The sequence below is a fragment of the Phyllostomus hastatus genome, unplaced genomic scaffold (genome assembly GCF_019186645.2).
Source record: "Phyllostomus hastatus isolate PE091 unplaced genomic scaffold, TTU_PhHast_1.1 phas_scaffold_78, whole genome shotgun sequence".
Lineage (NCBI taxonomy): Eukaryota > Metazoa > Chordata > Mammalia > Chiroptera > Phyllostomidae > Phyllostomus > Phyllostomus hastatus.
Window position 1 is genome coordinate 7,440,502 of NW_025334041.1, and position 20,081 is coordinate 7,460,582.

At 52.8% G+C, this 20,081-nt stretch overlaps 1 protein-coding gene across 3 annotated transcripts in view; it reads right to left on the reverse strand.

Annotated features, from left to right (window-relative positions):
• The window catches only part of BMPER (BMP binding endothelial regulator), a 214,440-nt gene that overhangs the window by 76,930 nt on the left and 117,429 nt on the right, over positions 1 to 20,081 (reverse strand). For all 3 annotated transcript variants that reach the window (XM_045828881.1, XM_045828880.1, XM_045828882.1), the window contains exons 9-11: positions 17,927 to 18,067; positions 15,737 to 15,841; positions 11,934 to 11,979 (exon numbers count right to left, since the gene is read on the reverse strand). In XM_045828881.1, coding sequence (XP_045684837.1) covers positions 11,934 to 11,979; positions 15,737 to 15,841; positions 17,927 to 18,067 — 292 coding nt within the window. The remainder of the gene's footprint in view (positions 1 to 11,933; positions 11,980 to 15,736; positions 15,842 to 17,926; positions 18,068 to 20,081) is intronic.

Below are 20,081 nucleotides of genomic sequence, written 5' to 3' on the forward strand. Positions count from 1 at the left end.
AGTTTACAATTGTGGGGTGGGGTGTGTTTGTGTGTTTTAACGCAGTTACGATTATCCTGTACATGAAATTTCATTTCCTCTTCACGTAATAGGTCACAAGCTTTCCCCTGTCACTAAAATCACTTTGAAGACATAGACAGTGGCCTTCACCCTGTGTCTGTTGTGTCTGCAAAGAGACAGTTCCCTCCAGCTCATCACACCACGCACCACGCACATCGGAACGGAGCAGCGTTCCAACCACGAGAAAGTCTACCCAGTAAAACACAGGCTCTGCACTTCTCCCAGCGCACACTGCAGGGAGACAGGTCCCGCTGCGCTCCAGGGTCCCGGCGTCTCTCGGGGGCTCCTGGGCGCCCCCGGGGGGTAAGAGCCATCCTGATCATGTCAAGTTCAGGCCAGGAACCAGGAAAGGCCGGGGTCAGAAGCACTGCTATGAACTGGAGCCCCTGTGGTATTGGCCTAGGCGCCTCCCGAAAGCGATGTGAGCCGCTGATATGAACAGGCTGCGTGTGACCAGAACTTCTCCACGCGGGAGGTGGCCCGGACAGCTGTTGCTCCCAGGGGGCCCCAGGGCCTGCCAAAAGGGGCACCGGGATTCCTATAGGATTTTACATCCTTGGCTTCTCAAATCAAGAACGTAACCTAACTTCACTGTGTGAATGTGGGGGGGAGGGGACAGTGGGTCTCTTTGCACCAATCTCTAATCCCCAGTTACAAATTGACACGAAGAAACTCATTTCTAAGGAAGCTGAGTAGGCACCTGAAGCTAATATTTTTTTAAAAAAACAACTTCAGTAGGGATATTGTTAAGAATGCACATTTCTTTTTACCTAGTTTCTATAACCCCGTAATCTCACCAACTTCAAACAGAAGAGCAAAGGAAACCATCCCACCTTCAAGATCTGATCTGAAGTAAATCCAACCCTAAAGCCATGGCTGACGTCCCACGGCCTCCCGGCTGAGCCCCCTGCTTCCCCACCGCTCACTCCACCCCTGCGTGGCCTGCGCCCGCCCCACCCGTGACCCCTCCCAGCACAGCGGCCCCTCAGCTCCCGATTCCGTACCAGCACCTTCAGGGACGCCTCCTGTCCCTTTCTCCAAACCCCTCAAGCAAAGCTGACCACGTAGCTCGGATGTTCGGGGAACAGTCTCAATGTCAAATATTCTACCCTGCGGACTCACTACATTTTTCAGTTTGGGGGTTAAAAATACAGTCACCAAACCCATAGCATGGTTATGATAATCAATTTCTGCCCTAGCTGATAGTTATAATGCCATAAACTGCTTATATAAAGCAGGCCTTAAAGTCTGTATATGTAAATTTGATTTATACTTCTCAGTGCCTAGTGCACTGCCCTGTATATTGAAGAGATGAATGTATATATATATATATATGAAGTTATCATTTATATTATATTATATTATATTATCTTTGCATTATAGCAATGCTTGGTACAATACATATTAGGTATCCATAAATATTGGTGGAATGAATGAGGTAATTAATTAAAGAATATATTTCAGTGGAAAAAAATGAACTGCCCGCACTGAACTTATTACTAAAATAGATATGTAAAATGACTGGCATGTGACAGATAATCAACAGAAATTTGCTTAGTTGAATTAATTAATTTACTAATTAACTGTCGCTCTCAGAACAAGGTGTTAAGGCTGCAAGTGGAATCCAGGGAGCTGGTCAGCCGACCTTGGGAAGGGGAGTGATCCCGGGGCATCCAGGCCCAACTAACTCATTCGCAAGGGCTGCTGCACACGCCAGGGAAAGGCAGGGGAGTGAGGGGCGCAGCAAGGCAGCGTGGGAGGGGCTTGGCCCACCGCTGCTGGTTTTGCAGATGGAGGGCGGCCTCGGTTCAAGACCCACGGGTGGCCTCCGGAAGCCGGGCAAGCAAAGAAGCCAATTCTGCCCTGAAGCTTCTAGAAGGGCAGGCCTGCCCACACCTTGATTTGGGCCCATTCAGATCCATTTCAGACTTCGGACCTCCAGAACTTGTAAGATAATAGATGTGTATTGTTTTAAGCCACTAAGTTTGCAGTAATGTGTTATAGCAGCAATAAGAAGCTAATACACTCGGCAAGAACCAACCTGACCAGTCTAAGCAATTAGCTCATACAGGCACCGTGCCAAACGCTCCCCACTGGTCACTGTCTCCCTTAACCCTCACTGCCTCTCCACACATTTCACAGCGGTACCCCGATTTCTGAGCCATGAGTGTGGGCAGGCCGCCCTGTTGCCCATGGTCACTCAGCCAATAGCAGTAAAGACAGAGTCCAGCCCAGTCTCTGCGGCTCTGAGGCCAGTGCCTTCCCCACCGTGGCCCGGAGCTCCCACTTGCACCCCACACCACGGCACCTCGTGTGGTTGTCGTTAACTAGTTGGGATCGGAACGCTTTGGGGATCGGAAGAAATGTGCAGACACCCCTCCCTCTAAATGCATGAGTGAGTCCACTCAAACATAGAGGTTCATGGATACCCTGTCCCGAGACTGATCAGTCACCTCCTAGGAGCCCATGAATTTCAGTTAAAGAATGCCTATCTAGAAGTTCATGATAAACTATATTCTATGGTTTTCTTTTATTTGAAGCCTCACCCAGGGATATGTTTATTAAATTGAGAAAGAGAGAGAGAGAGAGATCAGTTGCCTCCCGTACATGCCCCGCCTGGGGAATCAAACCTGCAACATTTTTGTTATGGGACGGTGCCCCACCTGACTGAGCCACCCAGCCAGGGCTATGGTTTTCGTATCTGAGGTGTTTATGTTTCATCTCCCAGCCCCACTAGAGGTTCCTAAGCTCAGGGTGTGCGTCAGCTTTTTATCCATGTCCTCCTAGGCACCGTCCAGAACGCTGGGAACTCACCAAGTGTTCATACACACTTGTCACAGAAGATGCATTTTTGCCGCTCTCATTATTCAAGCTCTGACCTTAAACTGTTTGCTCTCTTTAAACTAGAAACCATCATTTATCAGGCAAGAGAGCTGTGCATCTGAGCTGAAGAGCTGACTTTCACATCTCCAAGCTGACCTGGCTTCTAGCTTGAAAGCCACCTTGGAGCTCTGCAAATACTCTCTGCTTTGAAAAGAGCCCTGGTTGGAACCCCAGCCTTGCCACTTAATGAAAACCATGGACCAACTACCTACAAACCTCAGCTGGTTCACCGGTAGCTTGGGTCCAAGGACAGCAACCTTGAAGGGCAGTTATAAAGATAAAGCTAATATTCCAGGGGTGCTTAGAACATACTAGATGCTCAGAGGGTAGCCATTGTTAGTTTTATTGTTACAAATTCGATGCAGACCCAGCCAATAGCAACCCACTGCTGGCTAAAATAGGGCTGGGTAAGGCTGCAGCATATATAGAGAGTACAGATTCGTTGAAATTTTGAGTTCATTTACAAACTGTAGATGTGGGGCTAGACTGGGGTGGTAAGCCTTCTCGACCAGAGGAGAAGGTTAATAAAGTCACAGACGCAGAAAAGATCAGAACTGGCACAAGAAGACCGAGAGACCAATCTGACAGGAGTGGGGGGGTTGCCTGGAGACACGCGAGAACCCAAGCTGTCTAAATAAATTGGCCTGAGATTGATTGCCAGCCTGAGAAGTTTAAATATACTCCAAAGAACCAACATTTCTCCACGCGTTTCCTCCGAGACATCAATCCTGCCTGTGGCTCTGCCAGAGTAAGTAGAAATAAACAAAATCTCTGTAGCTCCAATGAGTTCGAGGGGTTCTCTATTCTCCATCGCCCCCCTGAAAGTGTACCCGGCACACGGCTGGCAGAGACGGGCTCTGCGAACTCTGCAGTGGAGGAAAAGTATTCAAGTCCCCTGGGCCTGGCACATCCCGAATGTATTCAATCACAGACTCTTGTTTTGAAAACATTACTCATGACTACCCCTCAGCACCGGCGCTTTATAAAACAAACTTAGGGGAGCCGTGCGCGAAACCGGGGCAGGAAGCAGCCGGCCGGCGGAGGTTCTTGCGAAAGCCAAGTTGGGGTTCTGACAGCCGTGGGCAGAGGAGAAGGGCTGACGGAGGAAAGACAGAAATTAGTTGCAGGCAGTGGGATGAGGGTCTGGCTGCCGTGGCAATGGGAAGAAAATTATGTATTAGAAAAACAAGACCAAGAGACGATCGATCCGCCAGACCCGATGGCCGATGGAGATCGGCCAGGAGAGAGAAATGCCAAAAGTAGGAGCAGTAGCATTGAGGCTCACAACCTGCGCAGCTGGGATAGTGGGGGCGCCGCCAGAACCCGGTCAATAGACACGGGCTGGAAACAGCCGTGAGACCTTCCACCCAGCCCCCAGCACGGAGAATTTGGAGAATCAAAGGGAGCCCAGGTTCATGACATTCAAATGCAGCACCCGGAAGAAGAATGTGGTCTCCCCCAAAATCAGAAGCTGACCTCTGCCCTGTTAGCCTCTTCCCAGGAGGTCCTGTGTTGGGGACCTCGGAGTCTGGGTCGATCTGAAACCAGAGTGAGAGGCCACAGAAGGAGGGGTGCCGTGGGGGCAGGCGGGGCTGTGAGCTTACGGGATGAAAAGGCGCCAAGTCAAAGCAGGGGGTAGGCGTGCCGAGGGGAGGATGGAAAAGCACACACAGCAGTGGCGCGGAGCGGCGGCTGGGGCCCGTGGTACGGAGAAAAGAGGTCACGCCCATAAACATGAACTTCACACCAAAGGGAACTATGGGGTGCGGCTCATACGTCACTTCTGCAAGCTCCCGGGGAAGGTCGGAACTCACACAGTGTAACCCGAGAGTCTGCACAGGCTACGTGTCCTCATCAACATAGATCAGGTTTTAAAAGGTGAGCACATACACCTGCTTTCAAAGAGAAGTCCTCAGTCGCGGGGAGAGAAAAGCACCTGGCAAACCTTATGTGCATTGGAAGGCGAACCCCGAGCACGAATGAAAATGTGGTCCACGGAGAACGTGAAACGGAGCTCGAAAGTCTGGGCAAGGGTCCTGCCCCAGTCAATCGCTCAGACCCTCACATCTCTGGTCTGTAACGTGGGGGCAACAGCGGCTGCCCCTTCACGGACCCCCGTGCGCGGATTAAATGACAGGACGCACGGAGAGCGTTTACCACGCTGCCCGACACAGGCTTCCGCTCCGTGAATCTCTGCTGGCAACAGGGGCAGTTTAGGGCCAGCAGACGTAGCAACCGTTCCTATTTCGCTCCCAGGAGGTGCGACCCTCACAGAGAAATAACTCTGCCTCGGCTCGGCGTGGGGTGACGTGCAGTTCATCCCACAGCGCTTCCCCAAGAAGTGCACGTGTCTGTTTCAGGGTTTGGGGTTCGCAGCCTCCGTGTTCTCCCCCAGCTGTGTTTCAGGGGTGCCCTGTTCAGGGGTTTTAGCCACCAGCTCCCGCCGTCAAAGCCGGGCTCCCGCGTCTTTCCCGAGATTCGAGGCGGTGGCCGTGGCTGCGCTGCACCGGGGGTCTGGGAATGGATTTAGAGCTCTACGGACAAAGCGTGTTTTTCAAAGTCCGGCAAGGAAGTCACTTTTAACTGAGTGATTTAAGAATGGTCTGTGAATATTAAAGATAACTTCCCCAAGCAAAGATCGAGGGGAAACCATATGACAGGACAGAATAAATACTAGACTGGGAGGGTTAAAAAAGAAACGGGGCGGGGGAAGCATGTTCCCACCCCAGTGTTTCCAGCTAATACTACAGTGAGTGTGAACCTCCGTTTCCTCACCTAGGAAGTGGGAGGGTTGCCCTGGCCCAGTGGCTCCACTGGTTGGAGCGTCGTCCCGTACACCAAAAGGCCACGGGTTCGATTCCTGATGGGGGCACATGCTTAGGTTGTGGACTTATCCCCGGTCGGGGCACCTAGGGCAGGCAACCAATCCAAGTTTCTCTTTCTCTCCTTCTCTCTCTCTTTCTCCTGGCCCCTCAGCACATTTACTTCAGCCTCCCTCCCCCTTCCTTTCTCTCCGGATCCAGGGGACGTGTCCTCGGGTGAGGATTTAAAAAAGCGGAAGCGGGACGGCTGTCTTCCCTGTCCCGGCACACTCACTTGTCCCATCCCACGATGCTAAAGTGCTGATGCTCTTGAGCGGCAGCGTGAACTTGCTTTGACTCACTCTTGGTGGAAATTAGACACAATTAATTTCAGTTTAAAATTGTATACATTTCAATGTTGTGAATAAACACATTTGGGCAGATCATCACTTATCGCTGGAAATGCCTCAACCCTGAGTGGCCAGGAGGAAAAAAATGCCAGGAGCAGCGAGTGGACATGGAATGCAGAGCCAGCTGGGGGCGTACGGAGCATCCCAGCGGTCGCTGCTGTGCACGGGGACAGGCCGGCAGCGGAGTCGCCCGGCAGATGGGAGCCCGGGCACGTGAGTCTACACTTCTGCCGGGTGGAGCGGGGAAACGCTACTGCTCTGGGAACTTCTCCTAACAGCCTTCCCCAGCCTCCGGTCCTCACCGGCGGCGGAGCCCTGCAGCCCTGCTGCGTCCTCCGGCGCTGCAACCGGCTATCCCACGGGACAGAGTGACCAAGAAGTCGGGGGCGGCGGGGGGCGGGGGGTGTTCCAGCCGAGGCCCTGGGACCAGACTTCCCGGTGGGAACGCAGGCTCCGCCGCCTCCCTCGGGCATCCCCCGAACCGCTCAGCCTCCTGGACCGTAAGCTGGCTGAGGGAGGTCAGGAAGGTCACGTGAGAGAGCCCACATCAGTGTTTGGACTCAGAGCGGGTGCTAAGGAAATGCTAGCTCCCGCTGCGCCGGTGTGACTATTGCCGCCCTCGTTGTTATCTGATGATGATGATGATGATGATGATGATGATGACGGCGACTGCTAACTAAACAGTCAGAACTGATGGGGCACTATCACCCTGTAGGTGGCAAATAAAACACGAGTCTTGAGGACTTCAGGCTCCTCCTCCAACTGTGCACCAAGTCACAGCCAGAAAACTTAAAGTGACAACATCCCTTAGGACAGAACGGCGCACAAAACAAAAACACACTGATTTCCTCTCCCCCCCCCCCAAGGCTCCTGCCAGGGTGCTCTCCTGGCCACCACGTGTGGGATGGTTGGGTCTCACTTGCCACCCCCGTCTGCTGGCTGGGCAGCGACCACCCAACCCCAGATGCTCAGGCAGAAGCCGCGGTGGCCGCCGAGCTTCCCACACCCCTGGCCGGGCTGCAGGCAATGCCAGGGACTCTTGGTCGACATGCATCTCAGGCTCCGGTTTCAAATTTCCTTGCTTTCCCCAGCTAAGGACGGACTCCTGGTGTTCAGGGACCTGGAGCTGCTTGTAGCGTCCGAGGCCAGAAACCTTGCTCAGACTCAGAATTAGCAACGTGCAGAGCCTCTCTCAGGGGGACTTTCTCATAAAAGGGGCTCTGCCGTGTTGGTTAAATGGTTGCGGCACCCTCCCCTCCGTCGGCTGCTCTTTAACTGGTAACATGCGTGGGCATGCCCAGAGACTCTTAAGTAAGACGGGCCGGAACCAGCCAGGGGACTTTCACAGCCTCCGTGGTGGGTGCGTGAAGCAGGCTGGGGTGGGGGAGGGGGAGAGCTCCACACAGCAGGCTCACCAGGCAGCGCACAGCTGGAAACTAACCCTTGGGGGGTTTAAAGAGGTCACCTGGCAACTGTGAGCCTCCTTGCACCCTGACTTGCTGGAATCTGATATTTCCTGTTACTTGCAGAGCATGTAGTTGAGGTTATTTCAATTAACTGCACATCTGTGCTCAGTAGAGTCCTACCCGGCCCTGTGTTATGCAATGGTGAACTTTCCCCTGGGGTGGGGATTCTAAGGGTTGGGACGAATATAGCTACAGGCACAGCTCAGTGTATCTGTGAGACCCGGGGTCCGGGGCCGGGCATCCACGGCTGCGCTGCCTTTGGCTGTGTCTGGTCTTGTAGATGGTTGAGAGATTAGATTCTCTCTCCCCCTTGTTTTCTCTCTTCTCTCTCCACACACACACATACACATCCCTCTCTTATCAGTGAAAAGTTTGCTTCGAGTATTATTTCCATGTCTGAAAACAGACATGCTGCCAGCCAAGCACTGACCTGATTCAGGTGTCTGCGGGATGGGCAGGTCAAGACCCCACCGCTCACTGCACGCCTCACACAAACCAAGTGCTGCTATATGCAAGAGCCCGTGGTCTCCTTGGCGTCTACTTCTCGGCCCCGGGACGCTCTGCCCGGGGACGCTCCGCCCAGGCACAGGGGGACTCACTTTGGGCAACAGCTCACACTTGAGCAAGAAGTAGCACTTGCACAAAAGCTTTATAAAGTGTGCCTAGCTCATTTTCGGTATTTTATTTTAAGTAATCCACCCAAACCAAATTTAATTCTTTTCTGTTGGAAAAGGAGAAAGAGAGAATGACCCATGCTAGGAGAAGACAGCAACGCTCTCCATATTTCCTTCAGGCCTAATTTTAAGAGGATCCCTTTTTTTCCCCTCCCAATTTTGATAGAATCGTCATTGCCCTTTCAGACCAACTAGTTTGTACCTCAGTTACTGCTCCTGCCTTCAGAACTGCCAACTGACCATTCTCTCTGACTCTTGCTCGGAGAAGCCTACAGCACGTTCTGCAGCCAGGATTCAGTTCCCTTTGACTATCCTGGGATAGTCAAGCACTATCTGGTCTGACAGCCCCAAGCACTCCAAGTCAGACTAACCCTGACAATACGGCTGGCACTCTGTGGGGTTTCAGGAACAGACAGGGCCATGCCACCCCTGCTGGAACGGGGTGACGCTTACCGACCTATCACAGATCACCAAAGTCAGGTTTAGCGTATCGAAACTATGTAATCAGCCCATTTCGTGTATGAATGAAAGGATGGATGGATGGATGGGTCTGAGTACGTATTCCTGCCTCTTTCCGAAGGAGAACTGCAAGGGGCTCACAGGCATACATACTGAGTGGTTCGCCATACACAGAAGGACAGACATGGGAGAGGAAGCCAGGACTAAGCTGGTCACCCAGAACTGCATGCCATCAGAGGCGATCTGCATGTTAGCTTCTAGTTTCCTAGCAACTAAAGCAAAGATGGTGACTCTCAATGAGTCGAGATATAATTGTGCCTTTATACATTTTTGTAGGGCTAGGCAATGAACCTACAGAACCACATTCAAGGAGCCCCAGAGGCTTCCGGTCTTTCACGTTCCACGCCCGCCTTTGGGCACCCACGCCTCACGCTCCCCCTTCATCCAATCACAGCATGCCGAGACGCAGTTACTGTTACTAGTGCTGCGCACGCCCACCTCTGTATTCACCTTCACTGTCACCCCCATTTGGAGTATCAGTGGTTCTCAACCAGGGGTGACTTTGCTACCCAGGGGACATTGGCCACGTCTAGAGACGTTGTTGACTGCCGTAACCTTAGGGACAGGAGTGTTACTGCATCTGCTTGGAAGAGGCAAGAGATGCTGCTAAACATCATACAATGCGCAAGCCAGACCCACAACAAATAATGAACTCTGTGGCCGGACTATCAGTAAAACTGAGGTTGGAAACCCTGCAGTAACTAAGGGGCATGCACGTGTGTGATTTTGTTCGAATAAAATGGAAACCAGTCGTTTTTCTGGGTTTAGAGAACAGTGGCCTTAGTTTTTCCTTCAGCCTCCATTTGTCTGCTCTAGAAACCAGGTATCAGAAGAGCTTTCAGAGCTGACAGAAGGGGGGAAAAACACACCTACATGTTTCACTAGGACCCTGGTTGTAATGACAGGGCGATTTCCAGAGGAGGCCTCCGGCCACAGCGGAAGGGCATCAGGACAAGTCTGCCTGGATGTGTTATGAAGGCCCGGGCACTGCGTACAGAAACGGGAGGGAGGCCAGCCCATCCCTTAGCTCAGTGGGAACAGGCAAACTCTGCCCAAGAAGAATGTGTTTCACAGCCCCGATGGGAGAGCTGCCGGGCAGCGAGGGGGCATGAAGAGATGGAGCTGGAGCGAACACCGCGGGAAAGGCAAAAACAGCCGTGGGATGGTCTCCTGTGGAATTGGACCGAGAACCATGCGCCGGGCCCCTCCCACACCAGCCTGCTGGATGCAGGTGCGCACGGGGTCCACGGTCTCCCGGGCGACCCTCCCGCTGGGTGGCTTTCCCTCGTGCCAATCACCTCTGTCGGTGACAGAGGTCATGGCTCCTTCACCTGGTCCACATAATGTTTAATGTGACTGGTTGGAACCTTGGTTTGATTTTGCCATGCCCATCTTTCTGTTTCTCTCCCTTTTTTTTCCCCTGACAAACCACCAGTATTCTAGATACGGACAGGCTAACCCACCGTGGGTAAACCAATAGTGAAATGCAGCTTCCCCCTCAACTCTCTCTACGACCATCATCCTGACTCATGGAAGACAGCGTCGGAGAAGCCAGGGTGCAGGCTGCTTTTCTGAACGGGGCTGGCCGTGGGTTTCTGTGCGCAGCAGCGGGCGTCTGCAACCTGTCTGTGCTCACGCAAGCTGCAAGGCTCACTAGAAAACCAGATGGGCTCCTTTGAGGTCTGCCTCTGCTTCCACGAGGAGACACAGCAGTGCTTTCTGGGGAAGGGCAGACAACTCCACCGACACGGGTACAGAGGAAAACCGTCCATTTCGGCCCGGCCCCGCTCATCCAGGGAGGACGCAGGCTGCAGGCGGCCTCCTACCCACCTGCAAACGCAGCTTCCTCACGGGGCGAGGCTGGGAGGGCGACTAAGCGTAACAGCCCATCCGTGCATTCCCAAATCCACTGCTGTGTTCCTCAGAGCCAAACCTCCCTGCCTTCTTCATTCCTGGGCTCGGCTGAGTCACGTTTTCTTGGCCCCCTTTGAGTTATTTTGTGTGCTGCATTATCTCTAAAGAAATATTCCTTTATGAAATCTGTGATATAATTCTCACTGACTCAATTAGTACTGTTATCCAGTGTATAATGTGAAAAAATTATTTAATAGCTCTCCATCTCAAGACTTTGTGACATATGTGTATGTATTATAGATCGTACTGTAATATGATATGACATATGTAACGACACATGTCACATGCATACATATGTACAATCTCTGTATCTATTGCCCAAAATACTTGAGACAAGTGGAATGACCCCAGTGGTCCTCACACGAACGCTGCTCGCAGCCACCCACCCACAAAGCCCATGTCTCTCAGCCCGACTGGCTCCTAAAATACTTTCTCGTAGATTCGATGGCTGTTAGTGCTGCTTTTCACATATGCAGACTAACCTGATAGGGACATTGCCAGTTCTCCTCCTTCAAGGAAGCACTTCCGAGACCTATCTCAGCACCACAAGAATTTGAGGAAGCCGTTGAACCTGCCGCTAGATCCGGGCAGCTGTCTGCGCTTAGGGACACATGGGGCCTGTCGCCGTGCTTGGCCTGTGTGATGAGTAGCGTGGCCTGGGACGGCTCCCGGGACAGGCCGTGCCAGAACTCAGGTCAAAATAGCAGTGGGGCCGAACCACTGCCAGACAGGAGACCTCCTGTTCTACCTTTGCCAACAGCAACACCGGATGTGCCCAGGTGAAACGGGGAAGAGGTCGGGGGGAGGAGGTAAATACAGCAGTTCGGCTTTATAACGATAGAAGGAAAAGCCCTCCTAGCTTACGAGTACTGTTTGGTTCCACTGGATACCCCTATCTTAGCCTCTAGGACGGCAAATGTGAGCGGAAGTTAAAATGCACACACAGATTATCCAGTCCTTCCTAAACCACATCGCACCATGTGTCATCTCAATTTCTCGCAGCCGCAAGTTCCAGTGGAAACGTCTGTCTCAGCTGTGCTTCTGTGGAGGATTGTGACTGCCTTGCAGTGTTTGCAGGGAGCTGGGAGGACCCCATCTTTTACCGATTTAAACAATGCATGCAGAAAACTGACACCACCATGCTTCTTATTGCACTACAAAGTCAAAACAAACATTCACAGCACATTTGCAAAGGAATAAACTTACTTTCAGTGCAAATAGGACAGCATCCTTTTCTGTTGAGAATTTTACCCTAATCAAGAGAAAAACAAAGAAGAGTTTTTAATGTTGAGAAATAGGGTCTGCTGGGGACAAAACTCTTTTTAAATCTAATCCCAGATAAACCAATGAAATTGGTCCAGTCAGTATTAGAACTCAGTGCCCAGACAGGGATGATGGTGGTGAACATGAAGTTTCAAGTATCAGCTTCTCAGACCAGGCAAAGCCATTCAGAAAGCTTTCCTGTTTTTCTCTGTCAAGAAATATCTAAGGGACTCACTGGTGTGTCTTTTCTCACTTGGAGGGCACATGGAGACAGCCTAAATTCGACCTTTTCGCTGATACGCAAATCTGGTCCTCTGTGGGCCAAGAGCACGCGCAGAGAGGCAGGAACTGCCTATCGGCCCAGCGGTCCACGCCGGGCCTCCCCTCTGCTCTGCTGCTCGGAGGGGCCTGAACAGTCAACCTCCACCCACGTGCAGGCCCGTGGGTACGGACCATCGCTGGGCTGCAGACCCATTTTGGTCGGATTTCTTCTTTCGGAAATGGCTACGCAGCCAAGGCCAATGAAGCCGAGAGTTTTGAAATGCAGAGTAATTTTCCATTACCTTTCTGGACATACATCTCCTAAAATGCGTTTCTTCCCATTTGTTTTTCATGCGTGACGTTTGAAGGAGGAAGCGCATTCCCGTATCAGAAAATGGCATCGTCTCATCCCTGACTCAACGGGGCTCCCAGCGAAGTGGAAACGAGGAGACGGATGAGCATTCACGGAGCACTTCGCGGTGTAACAAAGACCCTCCTAGATGTTCTCCTCAGGTTACCCGACATGGGGCTAGTTGTGAGGATTTAATAATCCAACACTTGAAACACTTAAGGTTTAATTAACATTATATATTACAATAATAATTATTATTAAGATGCCCAAGAACCTTATGAGCTGAATATGTCCCTTTTGCAGGCGAAGAAACTGATGTCACACAACACAGCGGTGGTAGAACCCAAAATCGAACCTAACTTTGTGTGACCCTAAAGGCCATGTGATTTCCACCCCAGATTTCTATCCTCTTTCATCCTTTATCACTAAGGGAATTACATATTCACTGGGCATCTGCTGTACATTAGAAAGAATGCTGTGCATTCTTCACACTTTATCCCCCTTAAATTTCACAAGGACCCTCTAATGTAGGTGTCCCCATACCTGTTTCTAGGAAACTAGAGAAGAGAGGTCACAGAGAGGTGGCCCAAGGCCTGTGTCAAGGTCACATAGAGTATAAGGTTCATCCACTCATTCTACTACTGGGCGGCTGCCTCAAAAATAGATTTAGATGCTTGAAAAAAATTATACTGACTCGAAAAATGCTCATTAATAACTGAGAAACCAGAACCAGGTCTCATTCGTTTTCCCATCAACTAGAGACCTCAGCAAAGGCTACAGTGACGTGGAGTAAGACTTCAAACTTGGTGCCGCCCAGCCACCCCACAGCTTCGGGCATGACCACACATGTCCAGGGCCTAGAGCTCTCGTCTCTATCCGGCACACAGGTCTCCTTTGGCTTCTGGGCCTGAAAGCAGTTGAGGACAAAACCAAGTGTGTTAGGCTCAGGCCAATGGCAGGATGGCCCCCGGGGGGGCGGGGGCGGGTGCTCTGTCTGAATGGAACAGAGCTGTCTACGCCCAAGGCCCCAACAACACGCGGCGACATGGTCCCCTGCGTGCACACATTGGCAGGAACCGCCACCAGCTTCCTCAGAAAATGCAAGTGGGGCTGGTAGTAATGCTGGAGTAGGTGGGGAGTACACCAAGCACGAGCTATGGAGTCAGAGGCCCTGGATTGCACAGAAATGGCTGTGGAGCTCAGGCTGTGAGTTACAGGACCTGTGCAGACAGGCTGTGACCTCATCTGTAAGAAGGGTGTCATAACGACACCCACTTCGGAGGGTGGTCCCAGCGTTCGGTGGGGTTAGCCTCGTGACTACAGAGGAAGCCTCGGCACATGTCAGCGATGCGGAGACGACAGTGTCAGAGCAGCCCTGCCCCCACTAGAGTCCACCTGGCCTCCCAATCTCACAAACGGGCTCCGTTCTCTCTGCGGAGTTGCCAAGGAGGGTGGACGCGGAGTCCACCCAGAAAATCCTTCCTCAGCAAGGCACACGTGCTTCTGGAAAAGAGACGTACAGGACGGGGATGGACAGGGCAGGGAACGCAGGTGGACTCCTTGGATTTTTACAGTTTCCCCGGGCAGTGCAGGGGCAGGGCAGTAAGTGGGCGACCGTGGCCATGGAGCAGGGAGAGTGCGAACTAGAGGGGCATTTGGAAAGATGCTTAGAAATGGAAAGGTGGCCCCTGCGGCAGGAGCCAGGCGGGGACAAGCTTGGACAAGGCGGGGTGGGTGGGGAGGAGGGGAGCTGGGGGGAGGGCCTGTGACTGGAGGCACGAGGCCCCTGGCCTAAATGTGGCCCATAAAGGGGAAACACCAGCCAGACACAGCTGGTGACATCCAGAGCCCTGACCTCCGCACAGCAGGAAGACAATGAAAACCATCAGCCCCGCCACCCTCGGCGGGGCTCACGTGCGGCCGGACCCTCCACCCCGGCCTGCGGAGCTCGGGGCCTGAGCCACCAGGTGGGCACGGTGCCCAGTGCTCGTCTTGCGGCAGAAGGAAGCCCATTATTGCTAACATGTGCGGCAAGAGGCCGTCAGCAGGGGGGCTCCCGCAGGCCGGGCGGAGAAGATGGATCTGATTTTCCCAATGAATATTTATAAGTAGGCCATGTTCAAGTCTTCACGTCTATGTACTGTATCTGCTTTCCCCCCCTTCGTCTTCTTTTATGGGAGGTTTTCAGTTTTATGTCTGAGGCTTTCTAAAGCAAGGCTAATTAGGGATTTTTGGCTGGTGTTGTTTTTTTTTTTTTTTTCACTTCTTTCCCCCCCTTTATTCAGTTGTGCAATAGCAGCAGCTGCTGTTCCCTGAGCCTCATTTGGGAGTCGGGCAAACCCAGCACTGCTTTGTTTACAATAATAACAGATGTGAGCAAAATTAAAGGCTGTCGATAACAGGGAAGGGCGAACAGGCCCCGAATCCGTGGATGGTTTTCTTTTTTCCATTCACTGGACGGTCCTGAATAGGTTTGACATTTTCCCAAAATGCATGAAGCTTTGAGAGGTTCCAAGTCGCCGAGGCCAGTTCACGGAGGCTCGGGCTGGGGGGACAATGGCTGCTTTATTCAGCGCTGGGACTGTGGGCTGCTGGAAAGAGGTCTTCCCGCAAGGACACGAGTTCTACTCGGACGGCCATGGAGGCCAGGGTTCGAGAGGGAAAACTTCAGAAGGGGGGTTGGGGTGCTGCTAGGCAGGAGAAAACCCTTGAGAGGTTTCCTGAGAAACAACCACTTACGCCTTTGAATAGCTCTGGCGATAAAACTCTGATCTGAGAAGGGAGAGAAAGAAGAAAAACGCAAAGGATGCTGTGATGTTCAACAGAAAACCCAGCCGAAGAAACGAGGGAGCAGACCTAACAGGAGTGGGAGACACTCGAGCAAGAACAGGGCAAAGTCACTCAGAAACAGGAGAGCGGAGACAAGGGCAAGGTGGGAGCTGTTTTCACGCGAGACTAGAATCTGGGTGGAAAGTGCAGAAGAGCAGGAGCGAGCTTTGCAAGGGCCACGTGGCTACTGGGGAACGTGCAAGCTCCAGGGGATCTGGATTCAGTGCCCAGGGGACCAGGCCACGCACAGGACGCGTCCCAGGATGCCCAGGTAAAGGTACACCAGCCTGCATCCCACACGTACCTGCGGGCAGCTGCTGATGGGAGCGCACTGCTTCTTGCGACACTCCGTCCTGCCTTTTACGCAAGCGCAGATGGTGCAATTCACAGAGGACCACATCTCTCCATCCTGGGGGGAGAGCACAGGGTTCTGCTGTCAGCTGGGGGCCGAGGGCAACTAACCCAACAGGCTGGGTTTCCTCTGCCAAGGGAAGCATCTCTTACCCTGGGCGAGGGATGCCATCATGAGACTAAGGTTCTCTGAGGCATCCGCCTGCACCTGACCTAGTTAACATTAATATCAGATCTGTGTGTGTGTGTGTGTGCGTGTGTGTGTGTGTGTGTGTGTGTGTGTTCCCCTCCAGGATATAAAAGGAATTCTCGGGCAGCTAAGTCCTCTTTGCATCTTGCTCCTCCTGCATGGGGAGAAAAACAGGCGTTTTCATACATGATGTAATAACAAAGGTCTCATGTTTCCCGCTGGACAGGACAGAGGTACTTGAGCTGTGCCCGGCACCAGCCATTAATTGAGCTGCCTGAAAGTCATCAGTTTATTTCCAGCAGTGACACGGTTCTGGGCCACACGGGGCACAAACATGCCCACAGCAGAGGCTGATTCGGATGACCCCCAGGGCCCAGGCTGCCCCCCGACTGGGAAGTCATCGGACAACGTGGGGCCCGGAGAGCCAACTCTAAAAGCCACTCACGCCACACCCCTTCCCATCACACACTCTCCTCCCAAAGAGCTGGGAAGCACTTTGGGACCTGCTTTTCGGCCCCGAAAGAGCTATTTGAGGAATTTCTTTGCTTCACTGGCTGTGCAGTCTACAAAGGCAGCCCCGCACCCTGGAGAACCGTCAGGGGTGTCTGTCCCTGCTTTGCGGAAAAGAGACGGTCGGCAGCAGCGCTGGGCCGGGAAACGCGCCGGGAGTCCTCCCTGGGCTCGCGGCAAACTGGTCAGAAGCAGAGAAACAAGCTCGGGTCTGTCTTGTAGACTGCCCCTCTTCCTCCCCCTCCTCGTTTTTGACAGCCGTTTTCCGGACCGTCTACTCCGTGGGGACTTTTCTTCCCCGGGAGAAGACCCACCTGAAGTTGTCTTAAAGGGCTGGAGCCTCCCAGTACACATTTCTCAGACTCCGAGTTTCAAGGATGGCCCTCTGTCCATGAGTTCGGGCCTCAGTCACTTAACGGACCCTTGTACTAAGGAGCTTTGCACACACAGCACCGCCGTGGGGGGGGTCACTGCACCTGGATGTGGTGGACAGGGGCGACCTCGTGGAAAGAGGGCACAAGCAGTTCTCAAGGCCCGGTGTGAACGTCACACGCACACCCCCCCGTCCCTCGGGCGTGACGCACCGTGCCTTCTCACTGATGCAAGGAACCGAGACTCTCGCTGCTGCTCTGCAGAGCAACGGGAGGTCTGGCTAAGGGCAGCCTGCCCGAGCAGCCTCCGCGTCGGCTGGGTCGTGAAAAGGCACCTTCGGGTACAGAGAGACTCTCCCCACCCCTGGGGCGGACAGACCAGAGGGGAAACACTTCGGACAGAGCCAACAGTATCCACCCTGACGTTTACATGGCCGCTGGGCAGCTTCCCACTCGGGCCGCCGGACGACAAGGTAAAACACCGCGGAGGTGGGAGCAGCCGGCAGACAGCCCTGCTGGCTCGGCGGGGGCACGCTCTCTCCCCTGTGCTCAGCGGCCGGGCCGGCCATGTACGCAGTGGACAGACACCCTGCCCTGAACACCTTCTGGACGGACAAGAAAACCTCCCTTTGCAAAGCAGCGGTGTGGAGAAGTCCCCAAAGCAGCCAGCTCTCGGTCTGAGCTGTTCCCGGGGACACGAGCACCCGTCACCACACCGGCCAGCGGCAGCTTCGGGTCGACCCCCAGCTCTGGCCGGCCACGCTTGGGAAGGGCAACCATGTTTTACAGGTTTAAAATATTTCATGCGGCAAACATAAAGCATATTTCAAAAGAAAATTTTTTGAAAGGAAAACATTTTCAAAGCAGCTGCTTCTCTGTCCCTATGTACTTGATTCTGAATATGTTTACATATGTAATACTATAATATAAATTAGTGCATTTATAGGTTCACACACACACACACACACACACACAATATGGGTGACGCCAATCTGAATTTCGTTTGCAGCATTTTACGCTTCAGACTAGCACAGTAGTTCAGTAGTTTCCATGAGCTCGGCCCGTGACGTACCCGGAAAATCTTGCTGCCAAACTTGCACACTTTGATGTCCTCCGGGGGCACACGCAGGAGGCACTCCTCACAGCAGGCCTCCGTGCCCTTGTCGCAGCTGCCGGGGCGGGAGCACTTCCTCTTGCACACGACGGTGGAGTCCTGGGGGCCCAGAGGCAAAGTGGAGATGAACGGCGGTTCCCACCGCTGCCGAACACCCTCCCTGGCCTCGCCCCACCAGCCCCCAGTAACTGCTCTCGAACATACTCTAAAGGTACCATATTTTAATGTATGGCAATGCGTCTTCTGTCCACTGCAAAGTTTTATTTGTTGATTCAATATTTGGATCGTGCAAAATGTGACACACACTTCCTGCTTTCCAAGGATTTACAATTCAGTGTTCATGAGACTTAAAGATGCTGCTTCAGCCAGTGTGTGTGGCAAGAAGGCCCTGCTCATCGCGGGACAACCAGTTTCCTGTCCCCTTCCTCTCTGCGTCCCTGACAGTGCTCTCTGGGTCTCCTCCTGGGCTCTGTGCCCCCTTCCAGGAGCTCGGCATGGAGGCAGGGCATCTCTAATCAGGGATCAGGCATGAAGCGTTAATGTTCCATCTCGAGAGGAAACTCCCTCAGTGTGCTCCGTGTTCACAAAGGAGCAGAATGGGCAACTGCCCAACTGGACCCAGGCTCTGGGGCTCGTCCATAAACCATGGGACCCTAACCAAGCCACGTAACCTCTGAGGGCGGCGACACATTGATAGCTACAAATTCAAGCAGTACGACTTGATTTCTAAAGAGGCAGTGTTCCACGAACAAAACAGCCAAGCAAACTGTGTCTACTGATTCACCCAGCAGCCCACGGAAGCCAAGTTCAGAGCAGCTTCAGCAAAGTCAACTTCCCTGGCTCCCCAGCCAACACGATGCAACCTTGCCGGAGTGGGCTGACAGCTGGGAGGGCTGTAAGACCGAAACACGTGTGGAATTCGGTGGAAGACGGAGAAAAGAAGTGTCCCAGGGCAGACCAGCAGTCCCCTCAAAAGCACTGCGTTCATGGGAGAATGATGGTCGAGAAATGAGGCGGGACCCTTCTCCCAGACACAGACCGCATTGGTGAGCTTGGAGCGAGGACTCGTTTCTGAGCCGTACCCACAGGCAGGTTGTGTTAATCAACCCACGTGACTTCTGTGGATTCTGTGCTGAGGACACGGCTTCAAGGGGCATTTCAGGTACCATCTACTATAGTCCCGCTGATTAATCATCTGAGATTAATACGACACTGAGGTGATCCTTCAGAAAATGTCACTTATTATCCTTCATATTTAAGGGTCAGCCCACATCACACAGTGGACAGGACTGGGAGCTGAACAGGACCAGGTCCACGTATCGGGGGTGTTATCACGTGCAAATCGACCTCTCTGAGCTCCAGGTCCTCACCGTCAAAACGGGAATCATCACACTGACTTCTCATGTTTCTGGCGCAATTTAGTCAAATATTTTAAGCACCTGGAACATTGCCAGGCTTACAGAAATTATTGTAAGTCAACTCATAGACTGGGGGGAGAATCCTTTGTCCAATCGCATGTTCTGATCTGTGCCCGCTGGCTTTCACGTGACGCACACTTCACTTCACAGAAGATTTCCCAGTTTTCATCCAACACACACACCAGCTCCCATGAGACTGGGCGTCCGGCCCTGGGCTGAGCCACGAGAACGCAGATGGATGAGAGTCTGTCTTCAACAAGCTCAGAGGGTAAGAGGAGAGAGAACCACGCGAACAAGTAATGACAGTGCAATGCGGCACCCAGAGCTAGTCAAGGCGTGGAGGGAGCAGAGCAGAGGAGACAACGATCTATCTAGGGGCTGGGAAGGCCTCCATGCAGGAGGTGACGTCCGAGGCAGGCTGCTGTGGAGGATGAGGAGTTTGCTAATCAAATTTACAGAAGACGGGGACACGCAGGGAGAGAAATCATTACATCGCAAGGCACTCTGTGTTCAGAGGACTACCACGCCGCTTCTAGAACCTGCCATAGCACTGATGCTGGAGAGGGCAGCTCTAAGCAGAGAGGAAATGATACTCTCCAAAATGACTGCAGCCCGATTCTCCCAGCATTCAGCTTCTCAAAGATAACCATGGACTCACACTCGGATAAAACAACATAAAACGACCGCTGGAAGGA